Here is a 19,389-nt window from a genome sequence, read left to right as displayed (position 1 = left end):
TTTTAAGGGTCCTTAGTATGGAGAATTATGTAATCTGCTCAAGCATAATGTAAGACTCAATTATATTAGTTTTTCTTAAAGGGAAAAAACCCTCTGTCACCTTCAGTCAGTCTGGAGTGTTATGCATGGAGTAGGATACATAGGTAATATTTCCATTTAGCTTTCCCCATCCTCAGTGAGCTTATAATTGAATTCCTTGTGTAAGATGCAGAAAAGAAAAAGACTTGTTTTTGAGCAACTTTGACTTTTATTGATAACCATGTTTACAGGGTTTTAGGACTTTGAAGATAATTTATATCCTTCTGGAATTATTTTTAGCCTGTCAGCATAGCCTTAGGAATGCAGACTTAACACTTTCACTGATAAGGAAGTTAAGCTCCCGGAAGTTTATAGACCCAGACCACTAAAGGAACTATGTGCCAAGGCTGGAATCTGGCCTCTTGCCTTCCGAATGATATAACTTTTGAATATTTTTCCAAGTTCTCCAAATTCCAAATCCTCTTGTGTTCCAGACCACTCTCACCATATTTTTATGGGTTGAATTTTGTCCCCCAAAAGATAAGTTAGTACTAAACTGCAGAACTTATAAATGTAATCCTATTGTCGGAATAGTCTTTAGAGATAGAATTAAGATAAGTTCATGTTGGATCAGGGTGGGTCCCAGTGTGAAAACGAGGCAGAGACTGGAGTTGGGCTGCCACAAACCAAGGGACAATAAGACAACAAGAGTTGCCAACCATCACCAGAAGCTGAAAGATGCAAGGGAAAGTCCTTCCCAAGAGCCTCAGAGGAAGCATGGCCTCTGAAACTTCTAGCCTCCAGAACTTAGAAAGGAATTCCTGTTGTTTTAAGTCTCCTGGTTTGGGGAAGCTTGTTATGGCAGCCCTTGGAAACTAACACACCATATCCAAGATCATTCCCCCAGGCAGGAAGAGGTGAAGTGAGAGGAAGGGTTGTCAGGTTCAGACATCATAAGGGACAAAGAGATGTCTTGCAAAACAGAGGACACAAGTAGCCTTCAGCAGGCAAGTGTCTGCCATTGTCAACCTGGGTGTTAGATCATAACATACTAGGGCACGTGACATGTAAACAGGAAAGGGTGTCCTCTTAGGTGCTATTCCTCTGTCTAGCAATTAACTTACAAAGTTGAAGTATCCTGGGTGCATTTAGGGAATAAAAGACAGGAGAAAAATCTGATTTCACAAGGTGGGGGGGGGCGCAAAAAGATTGTGTCAAATAACTTAAGAGGTTCTGAGTAGACTGAACCAGAGAGGTGTGACAATAGCTGCATAGGGGAAAAAAATAACAGCAACGATAATAATAATAATCTCATGCATTTGTTAGGACTTTACAGTTGACAAAGCACTTCCATTATGGCTTGAATGCTTGTGTCCCCTGCAAAATTCACATTGAAAGTTAATCCCCAGTGCAGCCTATTAAGAGGGGAAACCTTGAGGAGATAGATGATTAGGTCATGAGAGCTCTGCCCTCATGTATGGGATTAGTGCCTTATAAAAGGATCAGAGGGAAACTGGCTAGGTCTACTTTTACCCTAGGCATTTTGTCTACAAATGCCACAGCATTTGCCCATCTGGAGGATGCAGTCATAAGATGCCCTCAGAAGAAGAGACCCGGTTCTTGCCAGACATCAACCTTCTGGTGCTTTGATTTTGGACTTTCTAGCCTCCAGAACTCTGAGTAAATACATTTCTGTTACTGATAAATTACCCCATCTGTGGTATTTTGTCAACAACAGGAAGAAATGGAAGCAATGTGAATTTGTGATTTTATCTAATCTTCAGTCTAGTAAGAAAGGCCAGGTCTTTGGATCGTCATTTTCCTCGTGGGGAAAATGGCTCAGAGAGGTTGGAAACACTTACTCAAGGTCACTTATCTGTACTAGCACCAGAACTTCAGCCTTTGACTGTCTGCCAATCATTTTTCACATAAGGTGTCAGAGCCACCTTGGGCTCAGCCCAGCTCTATGTCTGGGGAACAGTTACCTTCAGACACTGTCAGCATCTCCTCCCTATACCCAGAAGATTCTATACAAAGCAGGGACTCAATGCACAGTCACAGGGGTGGGGTGATTAAGTGAGGTTGGGGGAAGCAAGAGATCCCAGGCCTTGTGTTTTTCATGGACTCTCGGTTCTGTCTCTGCCAGTGTGCTGCAGAGCAGAGCTGACACTGGCATCACCTGCAGTGAGTCTTTGTGTCAGGAGGTAGTCATGGAAACTCACTCCCTTCCTAAGCTGATGAGTAGACAATTAGGTAGAATGGAGGAATCAAGTTAATTGCCTGTCATGCCCTCTCTGCTCTCTGTGTATTGATTCAAATTAAGCTTTTTCAGTTTTCTAATGTCAGCAGATACCAAACGATCGGAGCACATAGCTGGGAGTTAGGACATCCAGGAAACGACCAGTTCTGAGTGAATCTCTTAACCTTTCTGCCTCTCTGTTTAGTTCTGACCCAAGCATTCACAAAAACAAATCTCTTTTCTGACCTCCCTTGGTTTTGGACCCAAAGACTCTGAACCATTAATGTCAACCATCTCTGAGGCCGTGGGCATTCAACTAGCCTTTCCCTTTCTTTCAGAGAAAAGATAGAATTCAAATTTAATCCTGCATTTGTTAAAACCCAGTGTAGCTCAGAGAGAAGTAAACAAATCAGTAGTGGATGTTCTGCAGTGTGGGTTGTCCATGTCGGGGACAGGCCAACAAGATGTGAAGATCTTCTGCAAGAGGTGGCATCATCAGCTCAGCTGCCATCTGAACAGACCTGCAGGAGGTCCTCAGAAAGGAAGCCTCTTCCTGTTGCAAGAATGAGTGGGTAGACAGAATTTTCTTACCAAGAGACAGTATAAGCATTATTATAGATAATAACATTTTTAAAATGCTAGAATTAAAAGCATTCCCAAGTTACAGGTAACTAACTTACTAGAGGTATATCTATTTCCTTGTTATAAACTTCAGGGTTAGAGGAAGAAAGATGGAGTAAGGGAGGCCTTGGATTCCCTGTCAAGTTCTTGTGCACTTTAAAATTTTAACAGTATCGCAGCAGGAATCTGTCATGCCTATATACTTCTTTTTCTTTTTTTTTAAATTTATTTTTCAGTTGTAGTTGGACACAATACCTTTATTTATTTATTTTTATATGGTGCTAAGGATGGAACATAGGGCCTCGCATATGTTAGGCGAGTGCTCTACCACTAAGCCACAACCCCAGCCTCACTAATACCTCTTAAAGGTAAATTTATCAAAGTTCAGGATGACAATATTTCATAAATTATCCATAAATTTTATCTTGAGTCTACAATCAATAAAAATAGCTTCTGTAGGTGAGATGGTAAATAGTTCCTTCTAAATGCAATTTTAAATGACATTTACAAATTATTTTATACTTTTATACTCTTATACTTTTTTATCTCAGTTGTTAGAGTGATGATGTTTAGGATCTGCACTAGGATCCTAAAGTCTGCACTAGTATCATGACTTTGGACAGCCACCCTGCCCAGTACCCTGGGTTCTGAGGTCCTCTGGCAGTCTAGGTGACTTCCTAACACCCTTAGGCTTATTAATAAATGAGCAAACACAGGAGCAGGCAGTGAGCTCCTTGAGGACAGGAGCTGTGTTGGTCGTTGATATTTGTTCAAAACCTGGGAGATGACTGTCACTTCACAAACACTCACTCCTTAGTAAGTCACAGGGTCTGAAATTATTGCATCTCTGTAAAGCAGCAGATGGAGGTGCCTTAGCTAGGAACCTTCTAGTGTTATGGAAAGTATGTCTAAAGCATGTTCAGAACCACCAAATTCAACAGTGTCACCACAGTGGGAACTGTCATTCCTTTCATGGACATCCCCATCTTGAATGACTCTGGATGTTGACATGTTGAGATTGCCCAGAGAAGAAGGGAATAGAGTCAAAGAGCTTCTTAGAACTAAAATATAAAGATACAAGGATAGCAAGGTTGAAACAAAGCTCAGGTCCCAATGTGGGACAGTGTCTCTCCTTTGTAGTGAGGAAGTCCCCTCATCAAACGTAGCCAATTAGAATCTACAGAGAGGAAGAAGCACTGGCCTTGCCTTTCAAATTTCAGGATACTGTAGAGGAAAAAAGCAACCAAGAGGGAAAAGTACACAGAAGTACAAGGTTATTTGAACTGACAGTTAATTAGAGGTCTGAAAGAAGAGAGATGGGCTATTCCGCAAGATGGTTTACTGGCTGAGATTTCAAGGACCCCTGGCAAGTTGAGAAGGATGAAATCTGTTCATTTTTCCTTCATTGCGATGAATCAGGCCTCCAGTGACAACAGTGTGTCTGTGTAGAGTCATGCTTTATCAACTTCTATGAATTATTGCTCATCACTTAGGGGCTTTCAACCATTTAAAGATTGTCAGAAGGAAATCAGATGTTAGCTGGGGAGGTAGAACATTCTATTTTGGAGTAAGCAGTTGGTTACACCTGCCATGCAGGGACACCCTAGTCCAGCAATCTTCCTTTTACCACATGCCAAGGACAATGCATGGTCTTTCTGAGCAGGCTCTGGTCAGGGGTCCAACAGCCTGGTGGTTGGAGGTGGATACAGGGAGTGCTGCTACCTCTTTTTCAGCAAGACAGGATCTTGAGGAAGGCTTTGCGGAACTCTGCATTGAAGGTGGTGTAGATCACAGGGTTAAGGGCGCTATTCATATAACCCAGCCATGTTGTGGCACTGTAGAGCTCTGGGGACACGTGGCAAGCTTGGCAGTGGGTATTGAGAACATGGGTCAAGAAGAAGGGCAGCCAGCAGATGATGAAGGCTCCTAAGATTGCAAAGAAAGAAAGAGTGGGTAAGGTTTTCGCTTACCCCTTTATTATAACATGAAAATGACTTCTGAGTATCTGCTTTATGAAGCTACTATACTAGAAGTTTTAGATAACCATCTGCAATTAGCCACTTTTCTTTCTTTCTTTTTTTTTTGTACTAGGGATTGAACTTGGGGAGTATTCAGCCACTGAGCCACATCTCCAGCCCTATTTTGTGTTTTATTTAGAGACAGGGTCTCACTGAGTTGCTTAGCACCTCACTTTTGCTGAGGCTGAACTTGTGATCCTCCTGCCTCAGCCTTCCAAGACGCTGGGATTACAGGTGTGCACCACTGTGCCAGCTGTGCCACTTTTTAAGATGAGAAAACTGCTAATGCCTTTGATTCACCTCAAGCGTATGTTACTAAACCAATTTTTAGTTTGGTGGTTAGGTAATTCTGAACTAGTCTTTTCTCCTTCTCAATTCAATTCAGACATTTATTCAGTGTCTACATATATGAGACATGATTTTAGGCTCTCATACAAAGACTAAAGATGTGGTTGTCACGGTTCCTGCTGTGGGGGAGATAACCTTAGGGGGGGGTTCTAGTCAAGTCCTTCATTGGGTTTTGGTAGTAACTCTGAACAGGCTGAATTGCTTTCATTAATCTATATGGCACTTGTGACTTAGCAATTTTTAACTTCATTATTTAAATAAAGTTTATACTTTTTCTACCATAAAATTAGCCTTGATTATATACATAATGGAAAACTTGGTAAATACAGAAAAATAGAAGAAAAATTACCACCTACCACTCAAAGATAATCACTTTTGACTTTTCTCTGAATTTCTTTTCAGTCTTTTTTCTTTGCATTAAAATAATCTAGATGTTATCTTACCATACAAATGACAAAGTGTTTTGCATCCCTATTTTTTAATTTAATATTTAAAAATAAGTAAGCATTTGTTAAATATCCAACATGTCTCAGATCCTTTTATTTCATTATTATTTGATTTATACATTATAATTCCACATGACAGCAAAATACAACTCAATTAGGTAGCTTGTTCAGCTTCATAAATTTCTTTTGAATTTCCACCAGTGTTAATATTTATACAAAAGTGTTTTTAATTGTATCATAACCATTTTATAAAATTATAATCATTGAATTTCCATTTTTTGTCAAATGTGGCTACTCTAGCACCTACCACCAACTAACTAAACCTAACCCAATCTAATCTTTCCCAACCCAACACTCACCAACTTACACTTACCAAGAACAATGACTACCATCTGGGTTGCCTTCTTTTCTCGAAGTGGCACTGCCCGAGGTTGCAGGGGTCCTAGCTTCAGGGATGTTGATAACCTGCCATTACTGAGTTTTCGAACTTCTAAGCTGAGCTTGGGTGCCATAGTGGGGCTGAGGGAGTTTCGCGTCATCTCCTCCTTTCTCAACTCTCCTTCTTCTTGGAAGCCTGGTTGCCTCAAGGCAGTATCTTGGCAGATGCTATAGTAGCGCTTCAGCTCTGAATGTGACTGGCCAGGAGAGAGGGGCTGCAGGTGTGAAAAGAGAGGGTTTTGAAATTTCTGAGAATATTTCTTAGCTTCTGTATGTTCCAGAAGGCGACAGAAAATGTGAAGAAGGTAGAAGAGGGCATCATTTATGAAAGTCACAGAAGGACTATCTGAGAGTATGGGCAGGACCATGGCAAGTTAAGGGAAATGGAATTTGCTTTTGATTTTACAACTCAAAAGCCTCCTCCCACATATAGAACATTGGATGATCATAGCAATCCCTTGAGGAGGGTAGCAGAAGACTGTAGTCTGGCCCTTTTGAGTAAGAATGAGCAGATAATACAGAGGAATACAGTAAGTGACCCCACTGGAATATAGGCAACAAAACATGGAATGTGGGAACTCTACAAGAGAAATGATTCCTTTTCTTCAATATTTTTGTAACAAGAACAATAACAACATTTAACCAATTGCAAATTATGGACCTTATTTGAATTATGATTCAAACAAACAAAAAAATGTGTAAGACAGTTGGGGAAATTTGAACTTTGACTGTACACTTAATGATATTAGAGAACTATTATTAATTTTTTTGGTGTCATGTGGTATTGGGATAATGTGCTTTGTAACTGAGTCCATATCCTTTAGAGGCTCTTACATAAATATTTTCAGTTAAAATAATGTATTTGAGATTCGCTTCACAATAGCCCAGGGAGGGGTGCAAACGTAGGAGGCAGCACAGATTTGCGAGATTGACCACAAGCTGATAATTGCTGAAGGTGGTTGATTGTGACTACAGAGCTTGTTATATTTGTCTTTCTACTTTTTAAATAAAATTGTCCATAATAGAAAGTTTAAAAAAATAAGAAAAGGAAAAAAAAACCCAAGGATTTTCATCTCAGATTTCTCACTTAGTAGATATTCTTTAGTAAGTTAATTTGATATCTCTGAGCCTCATTTATAAATAAAACCAAAAAAAAACTGGGAAAAATGGGTTTGAAATGAGTGGCCTCTGAGAGTAGAAAACAGAATGTGATTTTTTTCCGATATTTTGCCAGAGGGAGGTCAGTTTGAATATTGTGCTCAATATCATAATTTCTTTTTATGTTTGAAGAACCAGACATTTGTGTCAATCCTGAATAGCAGGCAGGAGTACCCAACTCTCATTACCATAAAGCCAACTATTCACTACACATCCTCTCTCCAGTCCTGCCAGGCAGCTAGAGCTCTGGTACATGAACCAAACTGGGGCAATCATAGATTTCAGACCTGTGGCTTTGAACTGGAACTAGTGAAGCAGGGAGACTTCAGGACTCCTCTAACAGTGGTGATATTCAATGTCCTATGTGTGAGGTCTTCTAACCAGATTATTCCTGATAATGAACAACATCTTTAGGAGCTCTTCTTCAGACATCTTACTGAGTCTCTGAACTGCCTGACCAGTTTTCTGATACATTTCCTTTCTACATAAATGGTCAGTGTTGGTCCCCCTAATCCTTTGCTTTTCTCTACTTAGTTCAAGAAATCATACTCATAAACACTGAGTAAATGCAAGGGGGTCATCAAGGTGATCTAGTGTTTTAAAAACTGCTTAGCAAAAAGGAATTCTAGGAGAATATATACTTTTAAAGCTGTTGGCTTTAAGCTGGGAGGGATGGCACATGCCTATAATCCCAGTGACCTGAGATATTAAGGACAGGAGAAATGCAAGTTCAAAGTCACTCTGGGGAAGTAAGGAAGACTGTCTTAAAATAAAAATGAAAGGCTTGAGAATGTAGTTCAGTGGTAAGGTAACCCTGGGTTCAATCCCCAGTATTGCCCCCCAAAACACAAAATAAAACAAAACCCTAAAACCAACCCCACCCCTGCAAAACAAAAAAAACAAAAAATAAAAAATTTCTGTTTTTCATGTTGATGGAATTTCCTAATTAATACGAGCATATTATATTTTGATAATTTATAATCAAGATTACACTTATGATAAAGCTGGCATGTATTGATCTTTTATAATAGCAATATTTAACTTCTAATGTAGTGTTCTTTTTTGACTACTGAGTCACATCCCCAGCCCTATTTTGTATTTTGTTTAGAGACAGGGTCTCACTGAGTTGCTTAGTGCCTTGCTTTTGCTGAGGCTGGCTTTGAATTGAAATCCTCCTGCATCAGCCTCCTGAGCTGCTGGGATTATAGGTATGTGCCACTGCGCCCAGCTAATGCATTGTTCTTGATACCAGGGGTATGGCATCAAAATCTTGGAAATACCTATGAAATCTAAAACTGGAGAACATTGGAAAAAAGTGATTCTTCCAAGATATTATGTTGGTGAGTATATTTTTCAGCTCTCTCTGCAAATCCTTCTTACTACCTCCCTGATCTGAGGAAAACACTGGATTCCTGTGTATGGCTGGCAGAGATCTCCAATTCCAGATGGCAGGACAGAGCCTAATTCTTCACACTTCTGGCAATGAAGCTGCTCCGCTTTTCAATCTCACCTTTGTAGTCAACACATCTCCTTTGGCCTTGGAGGCTCCTCAGACCTTGGATTTACAATGGGCCACTTCAAGCTGCTTAACTATTTTTCAGGATTTACAACAAAAGAGTCTCTAATTGCTACATCAGACCTGTGTAAAAAGTGGTTAATTAACTATAAAGAGACTGGACAAGATTCAAAGCTTTATGGATTTCTGACATTTTATCCCTATTGTGGAGTTCAGGGAGAGGAATACTGAATTATATTGAACACCTCCAGGCTCCATTCTGATTCTGGGAGATAGGGAGGCAGGCTGGCTTGAATTAGAAGGAGAACGTTCAGGTGACCATAAAATTTTCTTGGTCTTCTTCATGTTCAGTGGCAAATATCGCACTTGAAAGTCTCCTCTCCCTACTTTCTTCGGATCTGTTCACATGTGTTTCATTGACATCCTGTTTGCTTTAATGCAAGTGGCTGTGGCATCTTCAAACCACATCTAAGAGTCATTGGCTTCAGTCATTGGGATCTAGTCCAACAGCCACATGCTTTCTGAATATTATTTGGTGAATCCCATTCTGAAGCTTAAATCATGACTCTCAGATTTTGTCAGGTAGTGCAAATATATGTGTGGAATCAGACTAGATTACATGTTGAAATGGGAATGGAATCAAGACAAATCAGCATCTTATTCTTTTCCTATGATACACATCATGGCCTACTTACCATTTTTCCTGTGGTATCTGATGGAAACCTGGACCTTATTGAAAACTGCCGAGTAGGGTGTAGCTGCAGACAGGAAGACTAGGGTAAGTTGAAGGAGAGGCAGTCAGTTCTGGGCTGAGCTCTGCATAGTTGAGCCCTGTCATATGTAATCATGCAGCCCGACATTGCTTTCAATGCAACGTATTCATATCCTTGGGACTTCAACTTTGAGAGTCAGACTTTCATTTAGGTCATCAGAAATTGACCTAGACATCCAAATTGGTTCTGCCTTTAAGGTTAATCTCAGTTCTACTGTGTCTACGAAGATTTTTTCCTGAGAATTTTTGTCTTTCTCTTTTCATAACCTCCACAGCATTTTATACCTGGATGCTTAATTGGCTGCACCTCACATTTGGCAAACATCCCGCTCAGTTCTGAGCTGTTCATTGGTTTTAGGTGGAAGTGAGCTTTATTTGTTAGATCCAAAGTTCCATGAAGACAGAGGCCATATAACATTCCCATGATCCCTTCCCTAGTAGATTATAAGCAATTGGTATTAGTTCATTCATTCAGTGAGTAACTTATGCTAAGCTACCATGTGCCAGGCACTGGAATTAGCAGAATTTAAAATCCGTACAATTGCAAGATCAACCTTTCTTTAGAGCCTAGAAAGACCCAAATCATTCCACCAATTAGTCAGTGCCTTAGGCAGATCAGGAAGGAAAAAAAGTTTCAAGAGACCCCAGTGATTCTTAGATTGAGTGGTTTAGACAAAAAGTTGGTTCTGGGAACCCACCAGCAGTGCATTGTACAAGTGCCACACTAAACTCTGAAACCCTACTCTATCCCAGCCCTGCAAAATAAAACAACAAGATAAAATATAAAATAAATCCTTAATCCTTATTGGACATCTGAACTGCTGGCCCTTTAGAGGAAACAAAAGGCTCTGAGGGAAGCAGAAGGAGCCAGAAACTCTCCTATTATCTTGCCAAGAAAATGAGTTCTAGCAGAGCCTATTAATGCACGCTTGAGATTGAATTTGCTACCTTCAAAGCATAGATAATAATACCAATGGGTTGGAAGGTGGTACCAGATCTCTGTCTCCCATGTGGCAGGACAGGCAGGAAGCCCGGAATTGGTGTTGCCACCCTCTGCCCGCTCCAGGGTGCTCACTTGTCGAGGGAAGCCGGGCCTGACAGTGATGCACTGACTGTTCTGTCGAGTGAGGATCCGTTTCCGTCTCCTTTGTCTCAGCACCACATAGATCCTGGCATAGACGAGGACAGTCACCCCAAAGGGCACATAGAAGGACACCACTGAAGAGTAGATAACGAAATCAGGGTTGGAGATGGAGCAGACGCTGGGGTCCCCTGTGGGTGAGAGAAGGGGAAAAGCTAACAGTTGGCACGGAGCTTGGACCCAGGTGACCCGCACTGCTTCCACCTTCTAATGGAGGGTGGGGACAGGCAGTCTCAGACAACTATGTTGTCAGCTCCTTGAGGCTAAGAGGTCTAATCGATCTTTGAGTGTCTTACAGTTCACTTAAAAAGAAAATTCAGCCACAATTATATGCCAGGCACCACTCTGCACTGGGGCTGCAAAGATGAATTGACACTGTATCTGCCCTTGAAGAAGGTAATGCGCAGATAGACAAATGATTCCTTCCTGGTGGTGTGGTGTCACATAGAAATCCAGCCTGGGAGTCTGGGGGTGGGGTGCAGAGCAGGAGGGCAGAGACTCTAGGAGGGGTGTGGCCCCCAGCAAAGGGCCTCCTGGTGTAGAAGCAGGAGTGGGCTGCTGAAATCGGTGGAAGGAAGCAGCTTCTTTTGAATTCAGGATGTGGGGCAGGTGGTGGCTGAATGTAAGACAAGCATCTGCTTTTTTTAGGGCATCCTAGCACTGGGCAGGGTGGGTTAGGAAGAGAACTGGAAGTATATTGTCACAGTGGAGAATGCAAATTCAGAAGAGTCCTTGTCCCTGCCTTATGTCCAAAGTGTCCCTGCCACTCTCTTTAGAAGGTCCCTCTAGCTTGCCTTCTTCCCTAGCAGATGTTGAGGTTCCTATAATACCCAGGTTAGGGCCTGAAATGGGCTCCACTTTGAAAGGGTAGCCTAACTAATTTCTGCCAGGTGATGTGCCAAGAGCCTTGAACACATTATCTGACCTAATCATTATGGCAATATTATATGAGGGAGGTTCCATTACTCTCTCTGCTCCTATGGTTACATTAAGACTCAGATGGGTTCATTAAGTGGCTTAAGGCCACACAGCCTGAAAGATGCGTTTCTCTAGCCAGTCTGACTGCAAACCCCGTGTTCTTTCTGTAATTTTGGCATTCTACATCCCTTTACCATTGTGACATGGCTCATTTATGCTTTGTCCAGAACTGTTTTCGATAACTATTGGCACACTTGGCCCAATCTTCATAAAGGGTTGGGAATTCCCCGACCCAAATGTGGCTTTGGGAGGTAGAGCCTCTGATGTGAGCTGAGAGAAAGAAACTGACGGACACATGGAGGCCTTCATTCTGCTTCTTGGTCTTCTGAGGTAGATAAAGGCCAGATGACCTAGGCGTGAGACCTATGTCTGCCATATAGTAACTGTGTGACCTTGGGTATATTACCTAACTACACCAAGTCTCACTTTCACTACCCATAAAAAAAGGATAAAAATATTTCCTGTATAGTGATTGTGACAATTAATGAGAATAAATGGCAGTGATTATTATCTTTTACTCTATAGTTTACCTACCTGAGCTTTGTGAACTTGAGAGGGAAGGTATCAGTTGGAGTGGCAATGTGGAAAGAGACTTAGAGTGGACAATATTTGCAGGGAAAGGAAGGGAGCAACAGCTAAGAATTAAAATGACAAGCGGGAGTGTGCTCAGTGGTCAGTGAGGCATTTTAATGACAACAACACTGCCACCAGAATCTTTATTCTCCTGTGAAGCAGGTAAAGACCTTATCATCTTAACCAAAGCATTTCAGCATCCCTTAGGAAATGAGTCTTATGTCCTTAGGCAGTGGTCACCAAACTGGCATCTTTTGCTATTATTCAGGGTCTGATGAGGTTGGAGGAGGGATGGGGTGTCAGTTGGTGGTCTTTCTGAATCTCTAGGGAGCCATGTAAGCAGTGAACATCCCTTCCGTGAAATCAGCTCCCCGCTGTCAGCAGCTGACCATGATGGAAATGTGTCCTATAATGAGGAGTCTTGGCTGTTTTTTTTTGCCTGCGAGAAGCAGCCAGGCAGGTGGCAGGGCTACTTTCCCATGCTTCATTTTGCTGCCATCCTTGGTGAGCTGGATATTCCCTATTTGTACCTCCACTTTATCCTCTACTGTTCTCTGCCTTTGTCTGGGTCCTGGGAACCCAACTTCTAAATTTTATAGATGAACTACAAATTACTACTTTTAAAAATCCAGGGTCAGGATAGGTGGGTATAGGATGCTTCTATTTATGTAAAAATGGACACACACACACACACACACACACACAAACACACACACACACAAACACACACACACACAAACACACACACACACAAACACACACACTCGTGAGTGTGCTTGTTTCAAGCCTGATCTTTCAAGATTATTAGTGTTTACTTCTAGGGAAGGGGCTGAGGGAGCAAGCAATCTGGGGCAGGAGGGAGACCTACATAAACTTACGTATTATGTCGTTACACCTTATGAATGTTTTATCATGTGCAAGCATTTATTTTACTGTTAAAATACTGAAAGTGTGTGTATGAGAGAGAAAGTGAAGAGAGGGCACGTAGCTTCTTCAGGGTGGCTGATCAATGCAGGCCCTCTTAGACAACCACTGAACTGGCACTGCCAGCCCTTCCTTCCTCCCCTGGTTAAGTAAACCACTGCCCACCCTTTGATCAGGTTTTGTAGCCTCTCCTGGAATTTTCCCATGCTGTGTGGTCTTGGGGCTGCACAGAAAGCCCCCGAAGTTAGGGGCCAGGAATGTGGCTCCACCCCAGCCTCCAGCAGGACTGGCCTGGGTATGGATCCTGTCAGCAGGGCAGCTAGGGACAGCACACAGCAGGGATTCTGAAAGCTTCTCTGTTGAGTCCTGAAGAGGTGGTCTGGGCAGGGAACCCTCCAGGAAGCCGAGGCTCCCCAGGAGATGAAAGCCAAACAATACCATGCAGGCAGTTATTGAACAACTACACAAAGATGAATAAATGAGCAAAACGTATAAACGAGCATTTTATATCAGCCATAAGCACTCGTTGGCTGGAGGATAAGGGGGAAGGCCAGGTAGGTGTGAAGGATCTCCAATCTCAACTAAGCTCAACATTTAAGGAAGAAAGGATGATGGTGAAGAGTCGTCTATTTACTTGACAAACTTTTATAGAGCAATTACTATGCACGAAGGTCTGTTCTATCTTACAAAAACACTAGAAAGCTCTACTAAGGGCTCTAAGAGGATTTTGTGGACCAGCCTGGGAACTTGAGAGTCCCACAGAGATGTGAATAGCAAGGCCAAAAGAAGATTGATAAACCCCTGTAATCCCAGAGACTCTGGAGGTCAAGGTGAGAGGCAAGTTTGAGGTCAGCCTGGGAAATTTAGGGAGACTATCCCTGTCTTAAAATAAGCACTAGCTGACTTATAATAAAAAGGGCTGGGGATGAATCTCAGTGGCAGAGGGTCGCTGGATTCAATCCTCAGTACCAGAACAACAACAACAACAAAAAAAAGATTCATGAACTTAAACTCATTGCAGGATTTGACCTTAACTTGATTCCAAAGACAGGAGATGCTGATGAATCTGATTTTAGGATGAGCCATTATTCTTTTAACTGTATGCTTCTATTCTTCTTTTAACTTCTGAGCAACCAAGCTCGCCCCCATCCCTAGGGTTTCAGTGTTCTGAAAGTCAGGTGAGATGTTCTGTTGCCAAAATCAAATAAATAGCACTCTTCCATTTCTTTTTGAAAGGAAAATCAAGCCAGCTGATAGGATTTTCTTAACTTTAAGTTTTTCCTTCCTTGAAGTTTTCTTAAACCCTTGTCACCATCTATTGCTTATTCATTCTAGAATTCTCTTTTTTTTCTAACACAATAGCCATCTGATTTAGCAGAAATTTGAATGCTAGTTATTTTTCTTATCTGTGAAATGAAAGGATTGAGCTACTCCTTCAGAGATCTTTCAGGCTGCTTCTAGCACCGACACACTATGCTCTGCAGTTGTTAGGGCTGTTGATATGATGTTTCAGTAGACTGCTGGGCCTCTGCTGGGAGATGGGGCAACACTGGTCAGCCAGGCCCCACAGCTGTGGAAGTCTGTGAGCCCAGATCCCACCTCCCAGTGCCGTTTCCTCAGAGCATAAAAGCAGCTGCGAGTTGGAAAAGATTGAAGTTCAAATTTTCTCTATTTTGTGTTCTCTAACAATTTACAACAGCATGGGGCAGCCCCATGTCCTTAAAAGAAGAGCTCTGCCAGATATATTTTTGTATGTGTCTGGCACTTCTTAGTGAAAGTCCAGCTACTTCCATGATTAGATGTTATTGGCAGCATCCTGCCCTTTCCCCCTCTACTTTTCACAGAGGAAATAGAAAGAATGGTTGAGAGAAGTCATTTATCTTGGACTTTCTTTTGAATGAACTTGGGAACTTCCTTGTTGCCAGAAGAATCAACATCTATCAAGATAATGAAGTTTTGCTATAAAAGTCAGATAGAGGCAGGGAAGAATGGCTGGGATTCTCTGCTTCGGATTTTGTTCACTAATTCTCTGAACTGTGTTCTAAGAAGAACAACCGGTCTCCCCTACAAATGCCTGCAGAATTATCACTGTTTAGATCTTCCTTGGAGCAAATATGTCATTAAATTTTGAGGCATAGAAGTTGGCTACAGTGATGCATGCCTGTAATCCCAAAGGCTCCAGAGGCTGAGGCAGGAGGATGGCATGTTTGAGGCCAGTCTCAGCAACTTAGAGAGACTCTTGGCAATTTAGAAAGATATTATCTCAAAATAAAAATAAAAGGACTGGGAATGTAGCTCAGAGGGAAAGAGCCCCTGGGTTCCATCTCTAATATTAAAAGAAAAACTTTTTTTTTTGAAGAAAATAAAAAGAACTTTTTTTAAGAAGAAAACTTTTAAAATAAATAATAACAACAACACCAGCTATTATCTATTAGGCTCTTACAATGCACCTGGCATTTTGACAATATGTGAATAATTGGAGGGCTTACTGCAGTGTTGTTAATAGACTTAGAGAGAAATCTGGAGAGAAGCAAGAGCAACCAGAGTACATGTGCTTAGTCACAGGCCTTTTTTGCCTTCTCTATTCTAAATTTGAAAATCCTTTTGCAAAGATTTTACTGAGTTTTCTTTTTGGAACAATAATGATCTCACTGGACAACAACTCTGCAATTAGCTCATCATTCTTCACTTAGATGCTGACATGAACTGGGATATGTGTCTAATGTCAGAATCTGAGATGTTTTCATCTGTCCCCAGGGTGTGTGTGTCTATGAGAGTAGATGTCCCCCATCAGCTTCTGCACAAGTAAGAGTAAGTCGAGTTGCTTGTGGGTAGACTCTGGATAGACTCTGCTGGGGATTTGCAGCAGGTCCACAGCTATGCAGTCCCTTGGTCTAGAAATGGTAGTGAGCTCCCCACAGTAAAAATTTCCATTTAGAATGCATTTGTGCATAGGAACAAGGCTGTAGAAGGTGACTTGGTTATATGACTAACCCATAAAGCAGTCTTAACACTCACCAAATAGGGTATTTTAGTGGGGTCAGTTTCTTCTTCTCCTTCTTCCTCATCTTCCTTCCCCTTCCCCTTTTCCTCCTCCTTCCTCATGACACTGGGGATGGAAAGAGTGCTCTACTTCTGAGCCATATCCCTACTCGTTTTTTTTTTTAATTATTTTTTTTTTTTGAAACAGGGTCTTGCTAGATAGCTGAGGCTGGCCTTGAACCAATGATCCTTCTGTTTCAGTCTCCTGAGTCACTGAGATTACAGGTGTGCACCAGCACATCCAACTAGGGCCAACTTCTTTAGCAGCATAGGGGTGCTGTTTTGCAGTGATTATGCAATATGCACATGTCTTGTGTTTATACAACCAGAGATATGAAAAATTGTGCTCTACATATGTGTAATAAGAAATGTATTGCGTTCTTCTGTCATTTATTTTTTAAAAAATAATAAAAAACATCAAAATAGCAAATGATAACAATCATATTTTGTGAATATTCTGGGTTACCTAGGGAAATATTTTTTGGTTACTTGGCCACTTAACCTTTAAGTGACAGTGAAAGAAGATTTTGAGTAGGTGGTATATGCTTGGCATGTCTACGGATGTTATCTCAATTTAATCCTTTTTTTATCCCAAAATGTCTCTATGAAGGAGGTATGGTGAAGTTATAATGTATGTAAGGTTAGATTCTAAGGTCAATAAATGAAGTAAAAATTATATAGACTTGAAATTTGCTTTGAAAAATCCCCTAAATCACATATAAAGATATGCATGATTTTATTATAACCCTGAACAGTAATAAGTAAAGATGAATGCTACATATATTAATATGTCATATGTTATAGAGCTCATATGGAGCATATAATTTTAGAGATGAAGTCACTGGACTTATTTGTAGGGGACCAAATGTAAAAATAAATTTTGAAAACTTTCTGACGAAATATACAGACTGAATCTATTATATTTGAATTTACTCAAGTTTATACTCCACCGTATTATTATCCCAAAATTACCAATAAGGAAACTGAACTCAGGAAAGTAGCTTGTTTAAGGAGACATAGCTGATAAATAGAACTGGAGATTGAACCTAGACTTTTCTGACTCCAGAACCTATTTTCCTAATATGTTCTGACCGCTAAATCATTGTCCAGGAAATGACATTTGAAAAATTATTTTTACTTTAGGATTTGCATGTACTTGGATGTACTATGTTACTTATAATATCTGCATATACATAAGCACCTGGCTATGTGACTAGTACATGTACACTAGAAATTCACCAATCTGGAACATAGTAGGAATTGAATGAATCAATCCAGATGGACAAAATAAGAAATCCAGATGAACACAAGAACTCCAGTAATTCAGTTATCTCTTAACAAGTTATATTGTCATAGCTTTCATTCATCATATGAATTTCCTGAGGCTGAGATGGACATGGGTCAGACAAAAAAGACACTGATTCATAGGAGGTATCAATTTGGAATGGTGTCATATGCTTAAAATCTCAAACATCTCACATATACACATTATGCATCCAATCCATACATTCATGCATCTACTCATCCATCCATCCATCCATCCATCCATCCATCCATCCATCCATCCATCCATCCAGTAGAAGATATATCATGTGCCAACTATCATAGCCACACTTTTTGTATATTAAAAAAATACTTCAGTAATTTTGGAATCTATACTAGTTCCCAAGTGTCAGAAATGGTTAAAAGAAACATATACTATACCCCAGGACTTTTATGATGTTAACTTATATCATACATCTGTTATGAATTGTCATCTTTAGGCGAACCTCACCTAAATTGTTAACATAGATTAGTTGTTTTTACTGCTATATGTCTTCAAATGAGTACAATGATATGTCTTTCAAAATTATTTTTCTTTTCAAAGACTTTTTCATTAATCAGGGTAAAACTTTACCCTATGCCAATGATTGATGAGGTTTGGCTTTGTATTTATTTTATTTATGCCCAACAAAGGCCCAAGCTTAGCAGTCTATAGCATACTCAATTGATTCCAAAGTACACTGACCAGGGATCAGAAATGTCAGGGTTGGCCACCATTCAAAGTCACTCAGGTGTGCTGAATTTCAGGCACTGGATGTGAAACCATCAATCTCACCTGTGGTATTGAAGCCAAAGAGGAGAGGACAGGACACGGCAAAGGCCAGTACCCACACAGCTGTAATCATGAGAGCCACACGTCGGCAGGAGCTCTGCCCGGTGCCATGTTGATAGTGAACTGGCATGACCACTGCAGTATACCTGCAAAAGGGAAGGGAGAGAGGGTAGGCATGTTGAGACAGGAAGGGGAAGTATTGCTGAGAAGACAAATTCAAAGAGGTTACTAGAGAAAGAATTAGATTGATACATATGGCAGGAGAAGAACGTTTTAATTGGAAAAGTTAGAAAAGTGTTTGGATGAAAAGTGTAGAAAGGTCAAGGTAAGAGAGACGAAGAACATTCTTTTGGAGAAGATGAGCAAAGCAAGGGAATGAGAATGAAAATGTTACTGCAGCAACATGGAGCAGCTGGGGAGCTTCTGGTCAATGCCCAGCATAACCAACCTGGCAGCCACATGCCCTTCGCTCTGAAAGCTTAGGGTGCTGCTCTGGGGGCCTTTCCTTCTTCCCACACTTTTCCAGACTGGACTATGCCCAAAGAAGATGTTTATCCCTGCTCCTGTCCTAATATGAATTTTAACCCCTGGATTGAATAACTTTCCAATAATAGAGTTTTGAGAATAGAGTTGAGTTATATCCAATGAAGGCTAAATTTAAAATTCAGTTTTTATACTTTTACATGGTCAGAGCCTAATTCTTTACTCTAGTTAGAAACTGTATTTTCTGAGGCAACTCCTCATACGTATTTACAGCTGCTCGTTGGACTTGCCTGAATGACTATTCTCTAGTCATTGCAAACTCTAGGTGTCTGAAACATCTCCCTGGCGCCCCACACCCCTTACTCTCATTCCATGTTCTGCCTTCCTCAAGGAATCTCTACGCAATACCTAGGCCCTTTAACTTTCCATTGATCTCTCCATATTTTTCCCCATTCATTCACTTACCTTGCATTCAATTTTATTGAATTTCTACCACATACCAGACCTTATTCTGGAAATATAGAACTATGCGAAAGGAACATTGTCCCTGTCCTCATTGAGCCTAGAGTCAAGCAGAGC

At 40.9% G+C, this 19,389-nt stretch overlaps 1 protein-coding gene across 1 annotated transcript in view; it reads right to left on the bottom strand.

Annotated features, from left to right (window-relative positions):
• Positions 1-239: 239 nt before the first annotated feature.
• Drd3 (dopamine receptor D3) overlaps positions 240-19,389 on the bottom strand; it is a 48,239-nt gene continuing 29,089 nt past the window's right edge. The window contains exons 4-8 of the mRNA XM_078044201.1: positions 18,331-18,473; positions 10,650-10,846; positions 9,498-9,575; positions 6,064-6,343; positions 240-4,804 (exon numbers count right to left, since the gene is read on the bottom strand). Of these exons, the coding sequence (XP_077900327.1) occupies positions 4,608-4,804; positions 6,064-6,343; positions 9,498-9,575; positions 10,650-10,846; positions 18,331-18,473 (895 nt within the window). The 3' untranslated portion in view covers positions 240-4,607. The remainder of the gene's footprint in view (positions 4,805-6,063; positions 6,344-9,497; positions 9,576-10,649; positions 10,847-18,330; positions 18,474-19,389) is intronic.

Source organism: Ictidomys tridecemlineatus, chromosome 3 (genome assembly GCF_052094955.1).
Source record: "Ictidomys tridecemlineatus isolate mIctTri1 chromosome 3, mIctTri1.hap1, whole genome shotgun sequence".
In the NCBI taxonomy this organism is placed as follows: domain Eukaryota; kingdom Metazoa; phylum Chordata; class Mammalia; order Rodentia; family Sciuridae; genus Ictidomys; species Ictidomys tridecemlineatus.
Note: the sequence above shows the minus strand (reverse complement) of the source record. Positions and strands in the feature narration are given on the sequence as shown.